Source organism: Echinops telfairi, unplaced genomic scaffold (assembly GCF_000313985.2).
Source record: "Echinops telfairi isolate 266 unplaced genomic scaffold, ASM31398v2 ScPeMD7_7458;HRSCAF=8496, whole genome shotgun sequence".
Classification (NCBI taxonomy): domain Eukaryota; kingdom Metazoa; phylum Chordata; class Mammalia; order Afrosoricida; family Tenrecidae; genus Echinops; species Echinops telfairi.
Genome location: NW_022111358.1, coordinates 15990117 through 16008427, shown reverse-complemented (window position 1 = coordinate 16008427; position 18311 = coordinate 15990117). Strand labels below are relative to the sequence as shown.

At 52.5% G+C, this 18311-nt stretch overlaps 1 protein-coding gene across 1 annotated transcript in view; it reads right to left on the bottom strand.

Moving 5' to 3' along the window:
- RNF43 (ring finger protein 43) overlaps nt 1–18311 on the bottom strand; it is a 68745-nt gene that overhangs the window by 15545 nt on the left and 34889 nt on the right. Inside the window, exon 2 of the mRNA XM_004707022.2 lies at nt 2866–2988. Within this exon, the coding sequence (XP_004707079.1) occupies nt 2866–2988 (123 nt within the window). The remainder of the gene's footprint in view (nt 1–2865; nt 2989–18311) is intronic.

Below are 18311 nucleotides of genomic sequence, written 5' to 3'. Positions count from 1 at the left end.
AAAAAAAGAGTTACAGCCTCAGGAACCCACCAGGGCCGTGCTGCCCCATCCCACAGGGTCCCGATGAATGGGCAGTGACTCAATGGCAGTGAGCTTGGCTTTTGGTGGGTGGACGTGGGGTGGACTTCTGAAATACTGGAAGTAGCTCCTGTTATTCTCTTCACCGCTCGCAGAGGGCCGGGAGCGACCTGGTTAGGTCAAAGGGCAAACCACAGAGAAGACATAGACTTGGTCAATTAGAAGCCATGGTGAGCTTGCTGATAGAGCAATTCCCAGAGCAATAGTGGGAGAAATCAGGGAGGAAGGGGCCCGGTGTGAGTGCAGGGGAGGAAGCGTGGGCGTGAACCCTCTTTGGAAGAGCTCCTTGGGGAAAGAAAAGAGGGTCACAAGGCAGCCGCTGCTGCCATATTCAGAATCCTTCCCACCTCCCTGGATCCAGCAAGCCCCAAACCTACGGCCATGGGCTCAACTCCTAGTGACTCAGTTGGACAGAGCAGAACTGCTCCCCAAGATTTGTAAGACTGTGAATCCATGTGGGAGCAGACAGCCTCGTGCGTCTCTGGGGATCTGAAGTGCTGGCCTTACGGTTAGCAGCCCAGTGCTCCACCAGAACCTGGGAGCGGGACGAGGAGAAGACCGAGTGCGAAGGTAAGAGTCCAAGAGTCCAGGAATGTCCTGGAAGCTCGCCGTTCAACTTCCGCCGCCCTCCAGAGGATCATGAAATCCCCCAGGGATTTGAACCCAACTAAGTACATAGGTTGGGAAGGTGACTCCTCTTTCACCACCCCTTGAAGCTGGAGCACCTGGTCCCCATTCCAGGCCCACCAGCCCCTGGACACCAGCCTTATCAGGCCCTCGCTGCCTGCCCCTGCTTCTTCTCCTTTCCCCACAAAGTGCCACTCTGTGCCACACACCCGATGACACGCAGGCTGTGCCACCAGAAGAGTCTTTTTACATACGTCACGTTGTCCCAGCTGGGTACCAAGAAAACCAACTCACTGCCATCGAGTGAGTCAATGCTGACTTACGGCGACCCCTTGGTAGGTTTCCAAGACTAACTGTTTCCAGGAGTAGAAAGCCCAGTCGTTCTCCCTCGGAGCTGCTGGTGGTTTTGAACTGCTGACCATGTGGATCTCAGACCAACGTGTAACCACTACACCACCAGGGCTCTCCCCAGCTGGAATAGGTGCGACCAAATGAAGAGTTTTAAAGCCCAGGTTTTAGAACGGGACAGGGCTGGTCTCAAATCTCGGCTCCACTAGCTGTGTCAGCCTGACAAGTTGCTCAATCTTTCTCTTCTTTGTTTGCCACAGAACAGTAAGGCCTGGCTTTTCTGACTGTTGTAAAGGAGGTTACACACACACACACACACACACACACACACACCCATACACTCCACACAAAGCAGTCACTGTGATCACTGGCTAAAGCAGGGGTGACAAGGGCCAATGCTCCAGCAGCTGACAGGTGATGTCAACAAGGCCCATGGGCCGGGTGGGGAGCTTAGCAAGTAGCGGAGCTCCATGCATCTTGTCAACAGGAATGTCTCGCAGGGAGAGTGAGCGTGTGCGCCGCCTCCAGCAAGCCATTTATCTCCTGAACGCCTCCAGATGAGGCCACCACGCCGCGACCTCACTGACAGGCTCGACTCCACCGCTTCACGCTTCACCGTCTCAAGTGGACCGCAGATGATGCAGCAAGCGAGAGAGAGCCCAAGTCTGTGGACGTGTGGCGCCCGCGCGCCCAGCGCTTCTGATTGCTGCCTCCAGAGAAGCTGGGCAGCTGGACATTCAGGTGAAGATTTTCAAGTTTTGAATATGGCCATTCATCTGCATTTTGAAAACAAGCTCACCACTTTGCTGGAGGAAGAGGGTGACATTTTTAAGGGGAGGGCCAATGGTGTCTGCTTCTGCGGCTCTTGCACTGAGCGCCGGGGCTGTTTCTGAGAGATGGGAGAAGCCTCAACAGATTCCCTCTGTGGCAGCTGCATAATCTTGTGTCCACTTAATATATGGAATGTAGGGGTGGAGTCTAGCCTGTCAATCAGATCACAGCTTGATGGTTCCTCCGTGTGGGTGTGAGTTTCTCACAAGGAGGGTTCTGGGAGCTCCCTCCCTCTCCCCGCTTCCCCTGCCTGCTGTCAAGTCTCTCTGAGCTGCCTGAGACACTGCCTTCAGATCCGCAGGGCTCTGCACCCACCGGCCTGTGCTCTCCCTGCGTTCTGCATCACTGCATGTGGTTGTGTGAGTCTGAGAGGGATTTATGGACTAGTATTGGACTGATGGACTAGTATCGGACTTTTGGACTTGTTCTGGACTGGGCTGGGATGTGTGCTTGATTTATAGTTACCTCTTGATCAAAAGCTCTCGTTCTCACACATGAGTGTCTCTGGACTTGTGTCTCTCGTCAACCTGGCCTAACACACCCTCTTTGTTCTGATCCAGGGCAAGGGAAGGAGGTTCCGGTGAAAGTCTCACTGTTCTGCAGGTTGTGATCTTTTAAAGGACCACCGACCCGGGTCAAACTGACAGCAGCAACTGGGCAGGTTAGACAGGAAGTGCAGGGGGCAGGGAGTTGAGGTCACTGGCGGAGGGACACGCTGGAAAAGGGGGGCGAGAATGGCGGTACCCCTGAAAGTCAATGTCACTGAAGTGTCCGTGCAGGAGTTGTTGGATTGCATAGTTCTGTGTATGTGTGTGAATGCATATTTCTTCTTACAGATTTCTTTTATCAAAAAAGAGAAGGTTCTGCTGGTAGATCTGTGAAGGCAGAACACGGCGTGACTTCCCACCTTGTGCGGGCAGGAAAGCCTGCGTGAACCGGACCATCACCAGGGAGCCCGAGCTGGGGAAAGGGGAAATCTACCTTGCTGGCCAGAGACAGGCAGGGGCGGGGGGCCCTCCGGGGACTTTCCAGTTTGACGATGCTGATGAATCCAGGCTCCAGGTTGTCGTCGTCGCTGGCGTTGCACAGGTACAGGGGGTGGGACTGCAGGGAGACAGCAGAGAGAAGGACCTGGGTTAGGGGGCTGCGGGATCAGCAGGAAGGATCCAGGAGCGCCGCCGAGCGCATCCTTCCGTGCTGCACTGAGCAGGTGCAGGTGGTGTGGACCCAGTCAGTGCACTGCCTCAGAGGAAGCTAGTCCCCACCCCTGCCCTTTCGAGAGGGGAGATGGAGGCCCACTGGGGGACCCCTGGTTTCCAAAGCGGTCAGTGCAGAGGCCTCCCCGCCTGGCTTCGGCCTCCTTCCCCTGCTTCCAAACCCCAGACTAAGAGAGTAGCTATTGGTCCTGTATCCAGTGCCTTTGGACTCTCCTTCTTGCCCTCTATATCCCTGCAGGTCCCTCCTGCCTCCCGGGATGCCCCCAGGAGGCCACCGCCTACAAGCTCCCATCTGCCACCGGGCTTGGCCCTTCTCACTGGGTGTTGCTCCCAGCTCAGTAGCCCCCGGCCCCTCTGTGCATGCTGGGACTAAGCAGCGCGCTGGAGAGAGGAAAGAGGTCGTTTGGAGATGGGGCTGGTTGAGCCGGAAACCTTGCGTCATGGGATTTGTAGGAGTTCGTCCTCTCCCCAGCAAGGACCCAGCCAGAGCGAGCTCGGGCCGCTTCTCTGGGGCCGGCAGAGGTTCTGAGGGTTCGAGGCAATGGCAAGCTCAGGCCAAGGCCCTTTGCCTCTCAGCCCATCTGGTGTGGAGGAACGGCTAAAGGGGTAGTGGGCCCAACAGGTGCTAAGGTGACACCTGGAGTCCCTTACCCCCACCCCCACCCCCACCCCCAAGGAGATGGAGCTACCCTTCTAGAACTCGCTTCTCACTCACAGTGATTCCAACACTCACTCAATTCCCTTTCTCCTAAATAGCACGCCTGTGCGCCAGGAGCACAGTGTGATTTCCTTGGATGATTCTACAGGCCCAAGTCTCCGGTAAGAAAAGGGGAATTCCTACTATGGGGGGGGGGCACTTCCCGCACTTCCTTCTCCACAGCTGACATCTCCAGGACCTACAGAAAGACCCTTCGGGATTATGGAACTGTACGTGAGTGAGGGTGCAGATGGCTGATGTCAGCTATCAATTGAAAGCACACCCAGTTGTTGAAAGCACTCTCAGGCTGTTTCCCGTCACTGAACGCTGCCATTCCTTGAACTTGGTCGGTTTCTCACTAAAGATGCGCTACTTTGCTTTGAATCAAGTCCTTATGAAGGAAATCTTTGGTTCGGGACATTAATGGGAAGGCGTTCCATTCTTGCGCCTAGAATTCAAGGCACACCCGTCAGGTGGGTGACTGAAGTTCACGCGTACGCTTTGCCCCAAGAGAAAGGCCTGGGTGTAAAGTTCAGGGTGGTCTCAGTTCAGTGGAGCCGCAGGCCCTGTCTTGACAAGCTCCACTTGCCTGTCCATCAATTCACCCACCTAGCCATGCATCCACTCATTTACCTATGCTACCAGCCGAGAGTCCACTGGGTGCCAGGCGTTGCACTGGGTGTGGAGGGGGCAGGAACGGATGAGACAGGCTCTCCTTGCCTTTACGGGGGACACCCTGATGCGGTGCTGTGGTGAGGCTGGTCTGCTGACGGGCTTGTGGGAGGCCATGAGAAGAAGGCTTCCCGTGAGGTGACTTGAGAATTTCCTTGGAGGCTGACCATGTAGGTGCTCACCCAGTGGACCAAAAAGGGAGGGTCCTTCCTGGGAGAGGAAGCGATCTGTGTAGAGGCCTGAGGCACCAGGCTGGGGAAGTCTGGTCTAGCACAGTGGTTCTCCACCTTCCTAATGCGTTGACCCTTTCATACAGTCCCTCATGTGGTGGTGACCCCCCCACCCAACCATACAATTATTTTCACTACTATTTCATAACTGTAATTTTGCTACTGTTATGAATTGGCATGTAAATATCTGATGTGCAGGATGTAGTTTCATTGTTACAAATTGAACATCATTAAAGCATAGTGATTCATCACAAAACAATATGTAATTATATATTGTGAAATATTTATTTCTAACGACAAATGAATGAAATTTTGTCCTGAAGCACGGTGTAGCATGGGTAACAGTCTCAATATAACAACAGTAAACTGCATTGCTACATTTTATAACAGTGTGCGTAAAGAGCCAACTTCAATGTGAAGGTTGAGATGGCTTCTTTCCCACCAGAGCAACATATCTGCATGTGCATCTGGAGACGGGCGGTGTCTCGGTTCCTAAGACCATCGGGAACATGTGTTTTCCGATGGGCTTAGGCGACCCCTGTGAAAGGGTCGTTCAACACCCCCCCCCCCAAGGGGTCTCAACCCACAGGTTGAGAACCGCTGGTCTAGCATGAAAGAGAAGGAAGGAGATGAAGCGGTCAAAGCCCACAAGATTTGCATTTGAGAAGGGTCTTTGGGACTTCCAAGGACAGTGTGATGAAGAGTCAGAAGTCCGTTACATCAACAGAACCCAACTCAGGAGACCTTCCTCCAAGGACGGATTGCAGCCCTGCGGCGGGTGGGCTACGGTGCGTGTCCCCCATGAGGTCCCCGTTCCCGCAGGGACCAGAGGACACCTCTCGTTATTCAGAGGCCCATCCGGAGAAGGGGAAGCCACTTTGAAGATGAGCAGCTTTTAGAGAAGGGTTCCCACCAAGACCTTCGTAGGTGAGACCAGAATTAACAGCAGCAGGGCTGTGATGCAGGCCGCCTTTAATGAGGCAGAGGGGGAAATGGTGCCCCTCCTCAGATTTCCTCGGTCCAGACTACGTACAATGGAGGGGAGGAGGGGGGGAGAGAGACCATCAGTAAATGCACGCCAAGCGCTGAGGTTGAGGCGCTGCAACTTCTCGCACTCTCTCTGATAGGTGCTATCATCCCCAATTAAAAAGCGACCTCTGTTGAGAATGATGAGGGCAACAAATGTGCCTGGCACAATGCATGTATGGATTGCGGTTGGAGTTGTACCAGCCCCCAGTGAAATGATTTAAGACAAAGAAAAACAAAAGGCGACGCTTTCGGGGCTTTGTGGGTTGGCGTTCCTCGTTCATTCTGCTGCTCTCCTGGGTGACCTCAGCTACAGGGACCCTGTGGATGCTGTTCATCACATGCCTGCAGCGACGCCTCATGGGTCCAAGCGCCTCCCACACATTTGTATTTGAAGCATCTTAAAGCAGACGCCTCAAACTCAGCATGTCCAAAATTGCAGGGAGCGTTTTATCCCACCCGTCCCGTCCCCCGCTGCCCCCCACCCCCACCCCTTCAGCCCAAGCCATTCAAGCCAAGGCCCTGTGCTGACCCAGTGAGGCAGTGCCAGTCTCCTAACGCTGTTAGTCTGCTCTGGGGGGCTCGCTTCCATCGTATGGGGCATTGTCCACTGGCACGGAGCTCCTTGAGGAGAAAGCAGCCCGGAGTACGACGTCGGCTTCCTGGAGGCCCGGGGTCTCCGGAGAACAAAGATGCGGGCCCAGTTTCCACATTGGGGCTGAGAGAAAGCCGGCGTGGTGGGTGAAAGCCCAATCCACCCATGGCTGAAGGACCTCCGTGGGCTCAGGACTGGTGGCCAGCATCTTCATAAGCGACTAGGCGCTGGGAGGCGCCTGAGCAGAAGCTACCACGAGCAGCGAATTATGAGGCGCTTGCTCTCAGACACACTCCCCCCCGCCCCCCAGCCATCCAGATTTAGAACCTTGCTTTGCACACACACCCCTGAACATAAAGGTAAGCGGACTGCTGCTTGGTCGTGTGACTTGTATCTCATTTTCTCAAGTCTGTCCTTTAATCTCTTTGTTCTCTGCCCCCACCCCCACCCCACGGTCTCAAGACAGGCTTAGGTTCAAATGATGTCTCCATCCCTTCGCATCGTGTAATCTTGGCTAAGTCATGCTTACTTTCCTAAGCCTCCAACGTCTCTTCTTCAGAATGGGGACCAAAAAACGCCTCCTGGTTGACCTGCAGCCTGGGGAGAATGGGTCTGAGTGCCCAGACACTCGACACTCAGTAAGTGCTCATTAAACGGGAGCTGTTTTTATTGTTGCATCTGAAGTAATAAAATCCCTTCTTATTCCTGGAAGGGACAAAGCCCTTTCTGACTCCTTCCTCCCTTGGCGGTTGTCAACAGCGCCTGTGCGTGCCAGCCTTCCACAAGGCGCAGTCTGGGACGGCTCATTATCCACGGCCTCTTCTCTCCTGTGCTCAGCCCTCCAAACCCCACTGAACGAGCTCTTCCAGTTCTCAGCCTGCCTCCTTCCCATGGAGGAGGCCCTGTGATCTCATTACCTCCGCACAAAGGGCATTCCAGGGCTCAGCTGAGCCCCAAACTTAATGCCCGTCTTACTTTATCCAGGCAGGCATCTCCTCCTCTTGGGGTGTGTGCTTTTGCAAGCAATGCTTCGCTGGCTCCTAGTTCCCCGCCCCCACCTCCCCCACCTCCGCGGCGGTAATCTCTTCCTTCTCTCATTCCGTACACAGACCTTCACCCAGGCCTTGGACAGGTAGCTTTACTGCCTGCAACAAGTTTGCCTTTGTGATCAGGGACATTGGCCCGGCATCAAAGGCACCCTTCTCCCCATTTCCTCTTTTCAGATTTTATAATCATCCTCTCCTGTGCAGCCTCCAGACCTGAACTTGGAACTACCTGGCTTTTATCTCAGGCAATAGGACACACCAACTTCATAAAGTAAAGAGAGAGGGAAGAAAAAAAGACAGATTGGCTTGAAGCGATTGCTTCCTCTTCCCAGCCGAACCTCCACTGCTTGGACTTTTCTCCCGCTTGGTCACCTTGCCCTTGATGTCCGGAGGTCGAGGCTCACCTCTGTGGATCCATCCTAAAGGTGGTTCTGTTCAGACCGGGACTGAGAAACATCTAGGCCTAACCTGCATCCTCATCTTGACCTGTTTCCTAATGAATTAAGTCAGGCAGTTGTGGGATGGTCAAGAGGGTTTTTTTCGCCTTTATTTGTTTTGTTAAATTATTATCTTTTTTAACCAGGAATGCATCCCTCAATTAATTACGACATTTTTGTTTTTCAGATGCCAAGGAAAATACCATTGGTAGGGAGAGAGAAGTATAAGCAGAGGCTAGCTACGGGCAGGGGACTAGCGGAGAATGGCACCATTCTCCAGTGTTGTTGTTGTTGTTTCACTAGATCCAGAAAGCCTTCCCAGGTGAGCCTGAGAACTGGAGTTCCAAGAAGGATCTGAACCCAATGGGAAGCGGGGGGCCAAGGTCCCAGAGGAAAAGAACGGAGCTCATCAAAATCCCTGTTTGGGGCTTGGCATCTAGTAGGCCCTGCAGCGTGGGGAAAGGACGAATAAAAGCCTCTTTGGATCTGGTGGCCAAAGCGTTTACAAACGAGGGATGTGGGTTTCTCACAGCTGAGCCTGGCTCGTGCCTCTGAGGAGCTTTCAAAACTTCCTTCTGACAGATACACGAGGCGCGTTGGAGACGGCACGGGAGGTACTCGAAAGGAGGCTAAGGCCAAATCCAGGTCCCCTGTGTTGGATCCAGTGGCCTACTCCACCATGCCGCCCCCAGGTGAACACACCGGACAGGTGACCTGTGAGGGCCAACACCAGCTGGATGTCACCATACACGGAATGGTGGCAGAAGGCTCCAGGACCCCCAGTGCGAGAACTCCAAACTGAAGGCTTTCTCCACGGCGCCTCCCGCCAGGCACCAGCTCTTTCTGCCCAACAGCCTCAGCTTCCTTCCCGTCCCCTCAGGCTTATCTCATCTCCCCCAGCCCCACCACAAAGCCAGCCAGACCCAGAAGCCACTGGAAGATGCTTTTCCAGTGCACAGTCTGCATTTCTTTAGGATGACACAGGTTTGTCCTGAAACCCCAGGTCATGAAGCAGCTCAGCCCCATAGGATGTCCATTCAGACAGACCCTCCTCTCCCTCACTCCCTCGGCCCAGAGGACACACTTCCTTCTTGCCCTGTAAGATTCACCTGCCCTCAGCTGGCCATGCCCAGCTCAATGATGTCACCGGGCCTTTGGGGCCTGAAAGGGGTCTCCTGATGGGGTTCTCCTGACCCCCACTCTGTCTGGTATGTTCGGTGGTTTGCTGGGTCGTACGCAGGGCCATACGCAAGACAAAGAAAGGGAAGAGAAAGAAGAGTTTGCCTAGTGTCTTGGGAAATTCGTTGGTATCAAGGAAGAAAGGTTATTTGGCAGTAACCAGGAAGAGAGCCGAAAATCTCAGCCAGGCAAGAGGGAGACTTGTGCCATCATAATTCCACAGGGAAACTCGGGTTTCGTCCTGTGCCAGCAAGATGACCTTTAGTGACAGCATCAGGAGCTAAGGAGAGGGACCCTACTAAATGTTCAGGAACCCCTGGGAGGAAGGCTATATGGAATTCTGAGACCCTTCTAGGGCACCCTAGTCACTAGTCTTGAACATCAGCCAAGGAACTTCGGGATCAATCATCTAAGAATCCTACAAGCAGGTCCTGAAGGGTCAGCTGAGCGCTTGTCATTCAGCTAGACCACTACTCCAGGGAGCCCTGCCCGCTCAGGCCTGGCCCGGAGAGGCCCTCTGCAGGAAGGCTGGGGTCTTGATGCAGGTGGCAGAACTGCCTACTCCCCACAAGGCCAGGCTGAGTCTAAGGCGGCTTGGCCAAGGCCCGCCTGGGGCCAGGCCTTAACTGGTAACCACAGTGCAGTAGTTAACCAAAGCCTCACGCTGAACCTGCTACGGGGTTTGCCGACAGCCTGACAGTCTGCTGTTCTTGTTCCAGCCAAACTCGTAACAGAGAGAGACGGAGTGTGAGACCTGCTGGAAGCAAGGTAGCGTTTGGTTCTGCGTAATTATTTCAGTTTAAGATGCTAATGCTTGAAAGACCAAAGCGAGATCCTGTGGAAAAATAAAAAGACCAGAGAAATGAAGCTGGAGGAAAGCAGATTACTTGTTGAACGACACCAGCAGCCCCTCCAGACTCCCAGCAGGGCCGCTGAAGTCCGGCTCCATTCTCGGATGCCTGTGCGGGTGCGTGAGCCGCCCTGCTACTCTGGTGCTCGCGTGCACACAGGCCTTGTCTCCTGCTCAGAGATGGTTGGAATTTCAAGTTGCCTGTGCAGACTCTGTTCCATATAGGGATGATCTAGGCTAGGCTGGCCCCGCTGTTTAGAAAGCCTCTAAGAGCAGACACCATTTCCAAAGAGGCCAGGTCAACTAAGGCTCCGTGCTGGTGTTCACTGTCACACTGTGACAGGCGCGGGGCAAAGCTGTGAAGTTTGCACCTGGGCAGTAGCACGGGAGACTGCATTTACATTGGAAAGTGGGGCACGTTTGGAGGAAGAGCCCGTTGCTTCCAGAAAGAAACCACAGGAGACATCTGGGCATGGGCAGTCCTTGCCTCAGGAAGATAAGGACAGAATTATTCAAGCTACCAGCCAACTCTGATGTGCAAAGTCTCTCCTCGTGAGCCACTGGGGGGTTGAGAACGAGCCAAGGAGGCTTCTGTTCAGAAGAGGCAGCGGCCCGGAGGAGCTTGTGTAGGACACAGCCCAAGTGTTCCCGCCGGACTGCGGACAGCGCTTTCACCTCAGCTCTGAATCCCTGTCCATCAGGTGGCCCTGGGGAAGAGGCCGGGTGTGGGGGGGACTGTTTAATGATTTGCCAGCAAAGAACAAGGCAAACAGAGTGCTGGCAGCTGCCTGGTGCAACAGGAGAGCGGATTTTTATTCCCACCCATGGTGGGGCCTTCCAGGCAGAAGATTAAAGAACAAGCAGGGATGGTGTGGGGAGAGGCTGGGAGGGATGGTCCTCTGGGGCTCAGCCGTTCACTGGCCTCTGCGGGCGGAGCCTGGGGATCTTGGCACTGGGGTCATTTGGTATTTCCATCCTCTCAGTGTTTTGGTGATCCCTAACTGCAGCGCTCGTGAGGCCTCGGGGCTAAAGAGTGAAAGATGTGAGGGGCCCGGTGGTGGAATTCTGGACCCGGCAGAGACTGAGGCCAGTCCAAACTGTGCTTGCTTCTGGAGAAGTCTTCTACGGAAAATCTGAGGTGACAAAGCCGTTTGAGTCTTGGTGACACTCCTTCCCGCTCCCCCTTTCCCGAAGATCTTTCCCTTTCTCCCTGGCTCCACAGAGAACAAGGTGGTCTCTCTCCGGTCCCTGCCAGGCCAGGACTTCAAGATCTTCTGTTCCTTAGCCCTCCAACTCTCCTTGCCTTCTACCCGAGTCCGGCCCCACCTGGAGTCTTCTCCTGTCCTCCGGTTAGTTCTCCATCCCCAGAATTAAACACTGGCCCCCAGAGTGTCCCTAAAGCCACCCAGTCGGAATTCTGAATCGGTGCCCACCTCTTTCTGCTAGTTGTGTCGGCCAGTGTTCCGCTGCCACCCGGCCTCTTGCCCATTTCCCCCCGAAGACTGCTTGGTTCTTAGTAGATGTCCAGAAAATAGTCCTCACCGCCTTCCCTCAGAGTCGTTCCTGAGCTCTTAAAGTCAGAAATCAGTCTTACGCCTTATGTAGCAAAATGCCAAGTCCACAGTACATGTTAAGGGGAAAACAAAGGCACGTTGAATCATCTGCTTTAACAAATAGATGCGAGACAAATTCCATGGTTGCCTTGGTGTTTGATCAAGATCTGATTCTAATCACATTCCAGAGTTCTCTTCAGGGGTATGCTGTACGCGCTCGCTCCGCAGGCTGAAGTTTAGTGAGCACCCGGCCTTTTGTGTGCTTAGGGAAAGGTTACCTTCCTTGTCAGCACCAAGCTTCCGTCTCTTCCCATCACCCTGACCAAAAGCCACATTGTGCAGGAAAACCTTCCCGGTTAATAACCCATCCCTGGTACAGCAGTTCTCAACCTGTGGGTCGAGACCCCTTTGGGGGTTGAACGACCCTTTCGCGGGGTCACCCGATTCATCACAGTAGCAACATGACAGTGATGACAGCAACAAAAGTAATTTGGTGGGGGGGGGGTCCCCACCACATGAGGAACTGTATGAAAGGGTCGCGGCATGAGGAAGGCGGAGAACCGCTGCCTTAGGATCCATGTACTGAAATGGGCATAATCCCCAGTAGGGGAGAGAGGACCAGAAAGACAACCGCTCCTGCGCTCAAGAAATGAAGATGTGATTGCAGATGGTTAGCACCTGTGCACAGTGCACACACACACACACACACACACACACTCACGTGTCTCGTCACGTGTCTGTCACATAACACATCCAAACCGACCCAACTCCCGGCCTCGATCGGCAACTCCTCCCAGCGGCCCTTTAGGGCCGGCTACAACTGGCCCCGTGGATTTCTGAGACAATAACTTTTTACGGGAGTAGAAAGCCTCCTCTTTCTTCCTCCGAGAGCGTGGCTGGTGGTTTCGAACTGGTAGCCTGGTATTTCGTGGCCCAATGTGAAACCACTGTGCCCCTGAGCCTCCTAACAACCTATCAGGGAATGCCAGTTCCCAGAGCACAGGCGCAGCTGTGAGGAGGTGTGCAGTAAATGGGCGGGAGAAGAACGTGCTTGGCTGTGTTGCTTCACGAGAGTTCTCTTCTTTGGGGCCACGTCAACTCTCTCCCAGACGGGAGGGTCTTTCAGAGCAGGGGCCCTTCAGAGACTCTTGTACTTTATTTATGATTTTAAATCCCTAGAGTATTGACTAAAAGAAACTCGTGCCCCTTCCCCACTCCCACCCCGCCCTGCCCACGGTTTTAGGCCATAGGCTTGGCTAAGCGCTCTGGCTGTATGGAGAACAAAACAAACTCAACCGATTCACTCTCAAAACTGTGGCATAGTTTCTTCGTGGGTCTTTAAATGTTGCTTTGTTGTGCTTTTGCATTTAGAGTGAGAGAGGAGTTACATTTGAGACTGGAGCCCCCGTTTTAAGGAGTCCAGAGGAAGAGCTCTGAGCCATTCGACCCATCATGTCCCTTTGTTCCAGCCGCCTGGCAGCCTGACCCGCTCTCTGGCCTCCTCCCTGTCCCTGAGGATGTGGGCCACCTCACAACACAGATGGCTGCGTGTTAACATATTCCAAACATCCTCTGCGATTCTTTGTGGCTGCCTCCTTGCCCACACTGTTTATTTCTCTTGCTAAGCATAGATGGTCAGAGAGAGAAGGAGATAATCAAAGTGCCGATAAATGGAAGGGGACTCTTCCCCATGATCAAGTCCGCTCTGCTGAATACAAGTTCCTGTTTGCCTGGGTCAGGAGATTCCGGGAGGTGCCATCGCCCGGCCGGCCGAGTGGGTAAGGAAAGTGCATAGAGAGTCCGGAAGGGGAGCCAAGTGCCCGGGTTGGGAGTTCGCAGGGCAATGGGGAATCAAGAGCGGCACTTTCGATTTGTACAGTTATCAAGGGACAAAGCAGCACTACCCTTTGTCCCTTTTACTTTTCACTCAGCTAATGGAGCCCTTCAGCCTGAATTAGACTGTTATGCAGCTTTGATGTTGCATTTTATATCAGCAAAGTGCTTTATAATCCTTCATTAGTGATTTTATTCTCCCTTTATTAGCACCACCCATTGCACAAATGAGGTCACTCGGGCTTGAGAAGACAATGCAACGCCCAGTGGCCCTGTGGCCAGGAATTCTGAGTTCTGGCCATGGATTTCGGGCATGGAATCTCGGGAAGGGGGACTTGAAGGACCACGGGGAGAAGCATAGAGTAAAAGAGGAGGAAAACGGCACCTGGGAATCAAACATCCCATGACTTTAAGGCAAGGCTACAGAATTGTACTTTATTTTGCTGGCAGTATAATTGAGAGCCCTTGCTAGCTGACATTTGAAGAATGTGATTACCAAACACAACTTTGTCAGGCAAACAGTGCTCTGGAGGGCCCGATCTCCTTCCAAATGGAATTGAAAGCAGAGGGGAACATATGACGTAGGTTTCTGGAGCCTGAATCATTACAATAGCCAGTCTAGTCTCTCCTGGAGATTATTCTGTTCCAGCCTCTCCGATTCTAAAACCCAAACCTCAACTCACTGCCACCGAATCCATTCCGACGCCCAGCAAGCCTGGGGGACAGGGGAGACTGTCCCTGGGGGCCTTCGCGATGGTCCCTCTTACACACACCCTATTCTCACACAGCATTTCAAATTAGTCTCCCCACAAGAGCCTCGTCCTGTCCCAACACCACAATGGCTCTCCACGGCCTTCTGAATGAAAATCAAACTCCTTCGACTGTCGAATCCAGTCCCCAGTGCCTCTTGCTCTCTTTGGAAACAGGCAAGTTGGTTTCACAGTTCAATTCTGTTACTTGTGTGCGCGTGCACATGCATGTGCCTTTCAGCGAGTAGCCCAACTCTCTGAGCTTTGATTTCCTTTGGAGTAAACAAAAACAAACCCTGATCCCACCACTCACCCAAGATGACTGTAGAGACTAAAAGAAATAACAAAACACTAGCAGTTCCTGCACATAGCAGGCAAAAACTACCAGTTCTTCTTCCTCCCCTCTGCTTTTCCAACTTTATCTCCCACTTCTCTCCCCAATGCACAACTTGCTCAAACCAAATTGCATTATTTACTTGTTCTCACATTCTCTTGGAATGATGGCCACCCTAACCTGTGGCTTATTAATACCCCAACCCCCTTCAAGAGCAGGTTTATATGCTACCTCTTCCATGAGTAATCTCATCTTCACCTGAAATGCCTCAAACACCTTGGTGTATTTATATTGTATGGCACACTTGACCTTCTGCTTTATATTTCCACTTACTGAATTGAAGGCAGGGGGTTCTTTATATCCACAAAGCACAGTGCTCTAACCCAAAAGGCGTTCAATAAATGCACACTGAATTAATATTGAAAGCGTGAGCCGGTGGTCTCCCCAGAGTCCATTTGTTTGTGATTCATACTTCACACTGAGTGCTCTTTAGAAACGATCTCCGGAGGGATATCAGAATTTCACAGACGTTTAACCAAGAAGCTGAATCCGTCTAGGGTTAAGTTCAGTCCTAGTTCAGCTAACAGGGACTGTCTGGGCCCTGTTCCTGGCTTGAGCTATCACAACTTCCATAAGCCAGGAATGCATCTGTCTAAAGGGACAGTGGCTTCACTGATCCAGAAAGGAGATCCCCAGAGTCACTTGGGCCTCACAGGTTCTGAACGTGGCTCGGCTACGAGGTAACTATGCCCGCGCTGGCCTTCATCCAATACATTGCCCTCCCAGTGGGCAAACGGGTAACTGTATGACATCAGCCACCAGGGGGTAGCTGGGACATAAGGTGGCTTCATAGCGCCACATAATGTGGTAACACGCTTCTGAATCACCACCCATGGGTGCATCACCTCTTCCCCGACCGTGCCCCCACCTCCATAAAAATCACCGTAGCTGATACTGCTGTTGACACAGTGAGTGTGCTTAGGCCCGGGGCACTTTTCTCCTCTCCTTCTTCGTGTTTGCTTGGGTGGGTACCACCAGGCAGCTGCCCGGAAGTGAGTTCTCCGGAGCAGGAGTCACCAGTTAATCACCAGGCCAGGCTTTGGCGGGTAGGTGGGCTTCCCTCAGGGAGTGGCAGTGCGCCTAGTGGCTAAGCTACACTGAGCGGAAATGTGTCAGTCTATCGCCCCTTCCCAGCCACACACTGGACCAGCGCAGATGCTGACCGCAAGCGGATCCTTACCCTGGGCATTGCCCGGGCAGCGTCTGGAGTCATCTTGCTCCCCACACTGACAGCGCTGCAGTTTCCTCTCTTAGACTTTGACATGGGGGAGATTGATGGTTTGAGTGCTCCTGTCAAGGGAGCGGGAGGCACTCGATGTGCCCGAGGCGCATGCGGGAGGACCCACATTGAGATTTTCCCCTGGGTGCATCAGAAGAGACCTGAAATAGATGGTCTTTTGGTTGGAAAATATTTAATGGTCACCTGGCTTCTTCCCAAAATTGCATTAGATCTCGCCTAGGAGTTATGGTTTGATTGGGAGCTAACACACACACACGATGGTATCAAAACGGTACACGATCAAGCACCACGGTCTGGTTCGGCCATGCTATGCGGACCGTGTACAAGAGGTGGCTCTCAAGATAGCCCGTGAAGTGGGCAGGGATTGAGTAAGAGAAAGAGAACCGCATCGGAAACCCCTTCACTGGCCCCTTGGCTTCTAATAAATGGAGTTTGGGAACTGCCTAGATTCGCCCTGGAGAAAAACCAAGGGGGGCGCTGTTGACAGTTTTCTTTCAAGCCTTCAAGGTACAGGCAGGAGAAATGGATCTTCAACAATTATGGCGTATTTGGACACATCCTTAGGAAAACACCAGTCCGTAGGAAAAGACATCATGCTTGGTAGCGAGCCCGGGAAAAGGAAGGAGCCCTAAATGGCGGGGATTGATCCACGAGCCCCAGCAATGCACTCACACACACCAGTGGACACGACGGGATGTATGTGCTGCTGCACATAACGCACTGCGGGATGGAACAATCCACTCTATAATTCACAATAAAAAGTTTGTTTGTTTTTAAAAATGAGTACGAGTTAACTCCCATATGCTAAAAAAAAGAAAGAAAGAAATCATTCAAGGTTGCTGAGCAAGGTGATTTCCCATGTAAGATAAAAGAAGGCAGCATTTCACCAGAAGCAAAGTAGAAAGGGTTTGGAAGAAAGAGGGAGACAGGAAGCCTGAGCGGAAAGTGGAATAAGGGATGGCAGACGGAAAGGCTTGGGACAGATGAGTTGACACAAATGTGTATGAATTGTTCAGTGCAACCCTGATCATCTACTCTGCAGACCTTGAATTCCCAACAAGAAAGTTGCTTGTTTTCTAAAGTGAGTAAGAGTTACGCCCATTTGTTAAAAAGAAATCATTCAAGGTTGCTGAGCAAGGTGCTCTCCTGATGTAAACAGTATTTTCGGTGGGACAGTTCAGCAGCAATGGCAACTTTGGTGGCATGAAGAGAAACCTAGCGGGGGACGAGTTGCGAGGCGCTCCACTCCTCTAGTGCTGGCCTGCTCAGGCCTTGAACTCCGGTGGCAGCGGTTCAAAGGAGAAGGGGTGAATCACAGAATTATGAAGGAAGTGTTGAAAGTAGGTGCTGATAGATTGGATAATAGGGACGAAGGGAAGGGAGGAGCCCCAAACCTGGAGAAAGGGGGGAAGATACTGCATGAATCAAAAGGGAAGAACCGGAAAAAGAAGTTAGTCTCGATCAAGGAAATGTGCACTTTGTTTCAGGAATGCTGAACCAGCAGTCGGCATTTCAATCTGCCAGGCAAAGATAAAGTAAAACAAATCCACCAGGCGATTTGCAGTAAGAATCAGAGGTTCGATATGAGGACAGGCCTGAAGGGAAACGTTTGCCAAAGAGCGCGTGCATCTTCAGCTATAGGAATATTGATATCGTGTTTTAAACAGCAATTTTCACACATGGAAACGAAAGAAGAAGTTTACATGGCCAAAAAACTAAACGATGACAGTGGGGTTGATGGTTCTCGGCTCCCTGGGAGTGGAGCTACAAAACTATCTCCAGAAGAAGTGGCCTTGCGTGGCCTGCCGCACCAGAGCGGGGCTCCTGCCACGTGGCTTCCAAACAATCTGATGAGCATCTGGGGAGTGAAAGGGTTCAGAGGAGTGCAAAGACAAAAAGAGGGACAGTTCTAAAGAAAGCAGGACAACCTTGACTTCTTCTCTTTGGGGCGAACACCGAAACTAATCAAGAGCATAGATCTTTATCTTCCTACCGCGTCTTGGAAGGCGCTCTCAGAGTACTGTTGGCTAACCATTGAGCTGCTAAGCACAAGGTCGGTGGTTCAAATCCACCAGCCATTCTGGGGAGAAAAGATGGCCTCTCTGCTTCCGTAAAGATATGCAGCCTAGGGAGAGTCACGGAGTCCAAATGGACTCCGTGGTAGTGGGTTTGGAGTTATGTCACCCTGTTAGTTCTGTAGCCCAGCTAATGGTTTTGCTACAAGCATATGCCCGCGTGTCTGCTGTTGAAGCCCATCGCCTCAGGATTATAGGCCAGATCAAGGCTCCAGGCCACCAGCAAAAGGGCTTTGACCTATGGGTCGCACTTAATTGTTCCAGTAAGGCAACATTTCCTATCTCCAAATGCTCCCTTTCAGACTAGAGTCACGATCACTCTAATGACGGGGTCCATCACTCTGGTGAGTGCTCCGGCCAGCTGAAGAGAGCCGACACCTCTCAAAGTCACAGTCAAACAGTAAGTAGTGTTTCTCAAAATGTAGAACTTGTTAGAAATGCAGCGTTTTAGGCCTAACTCGGGCGTAGGGCCCAGCAGTCTGTAATTTTAACAAGTCTTCTAGAACTGACTCGGATACACAGTAGAGCATGCGTCCTCAAACTATGGGCCCGTGGGCCACATGCAGCCCGCCAAGGACATTTATCCAGCCTGTCGGGTGTTTTTGCCCCATTTGTTTTTTTACTTCAAAATAAG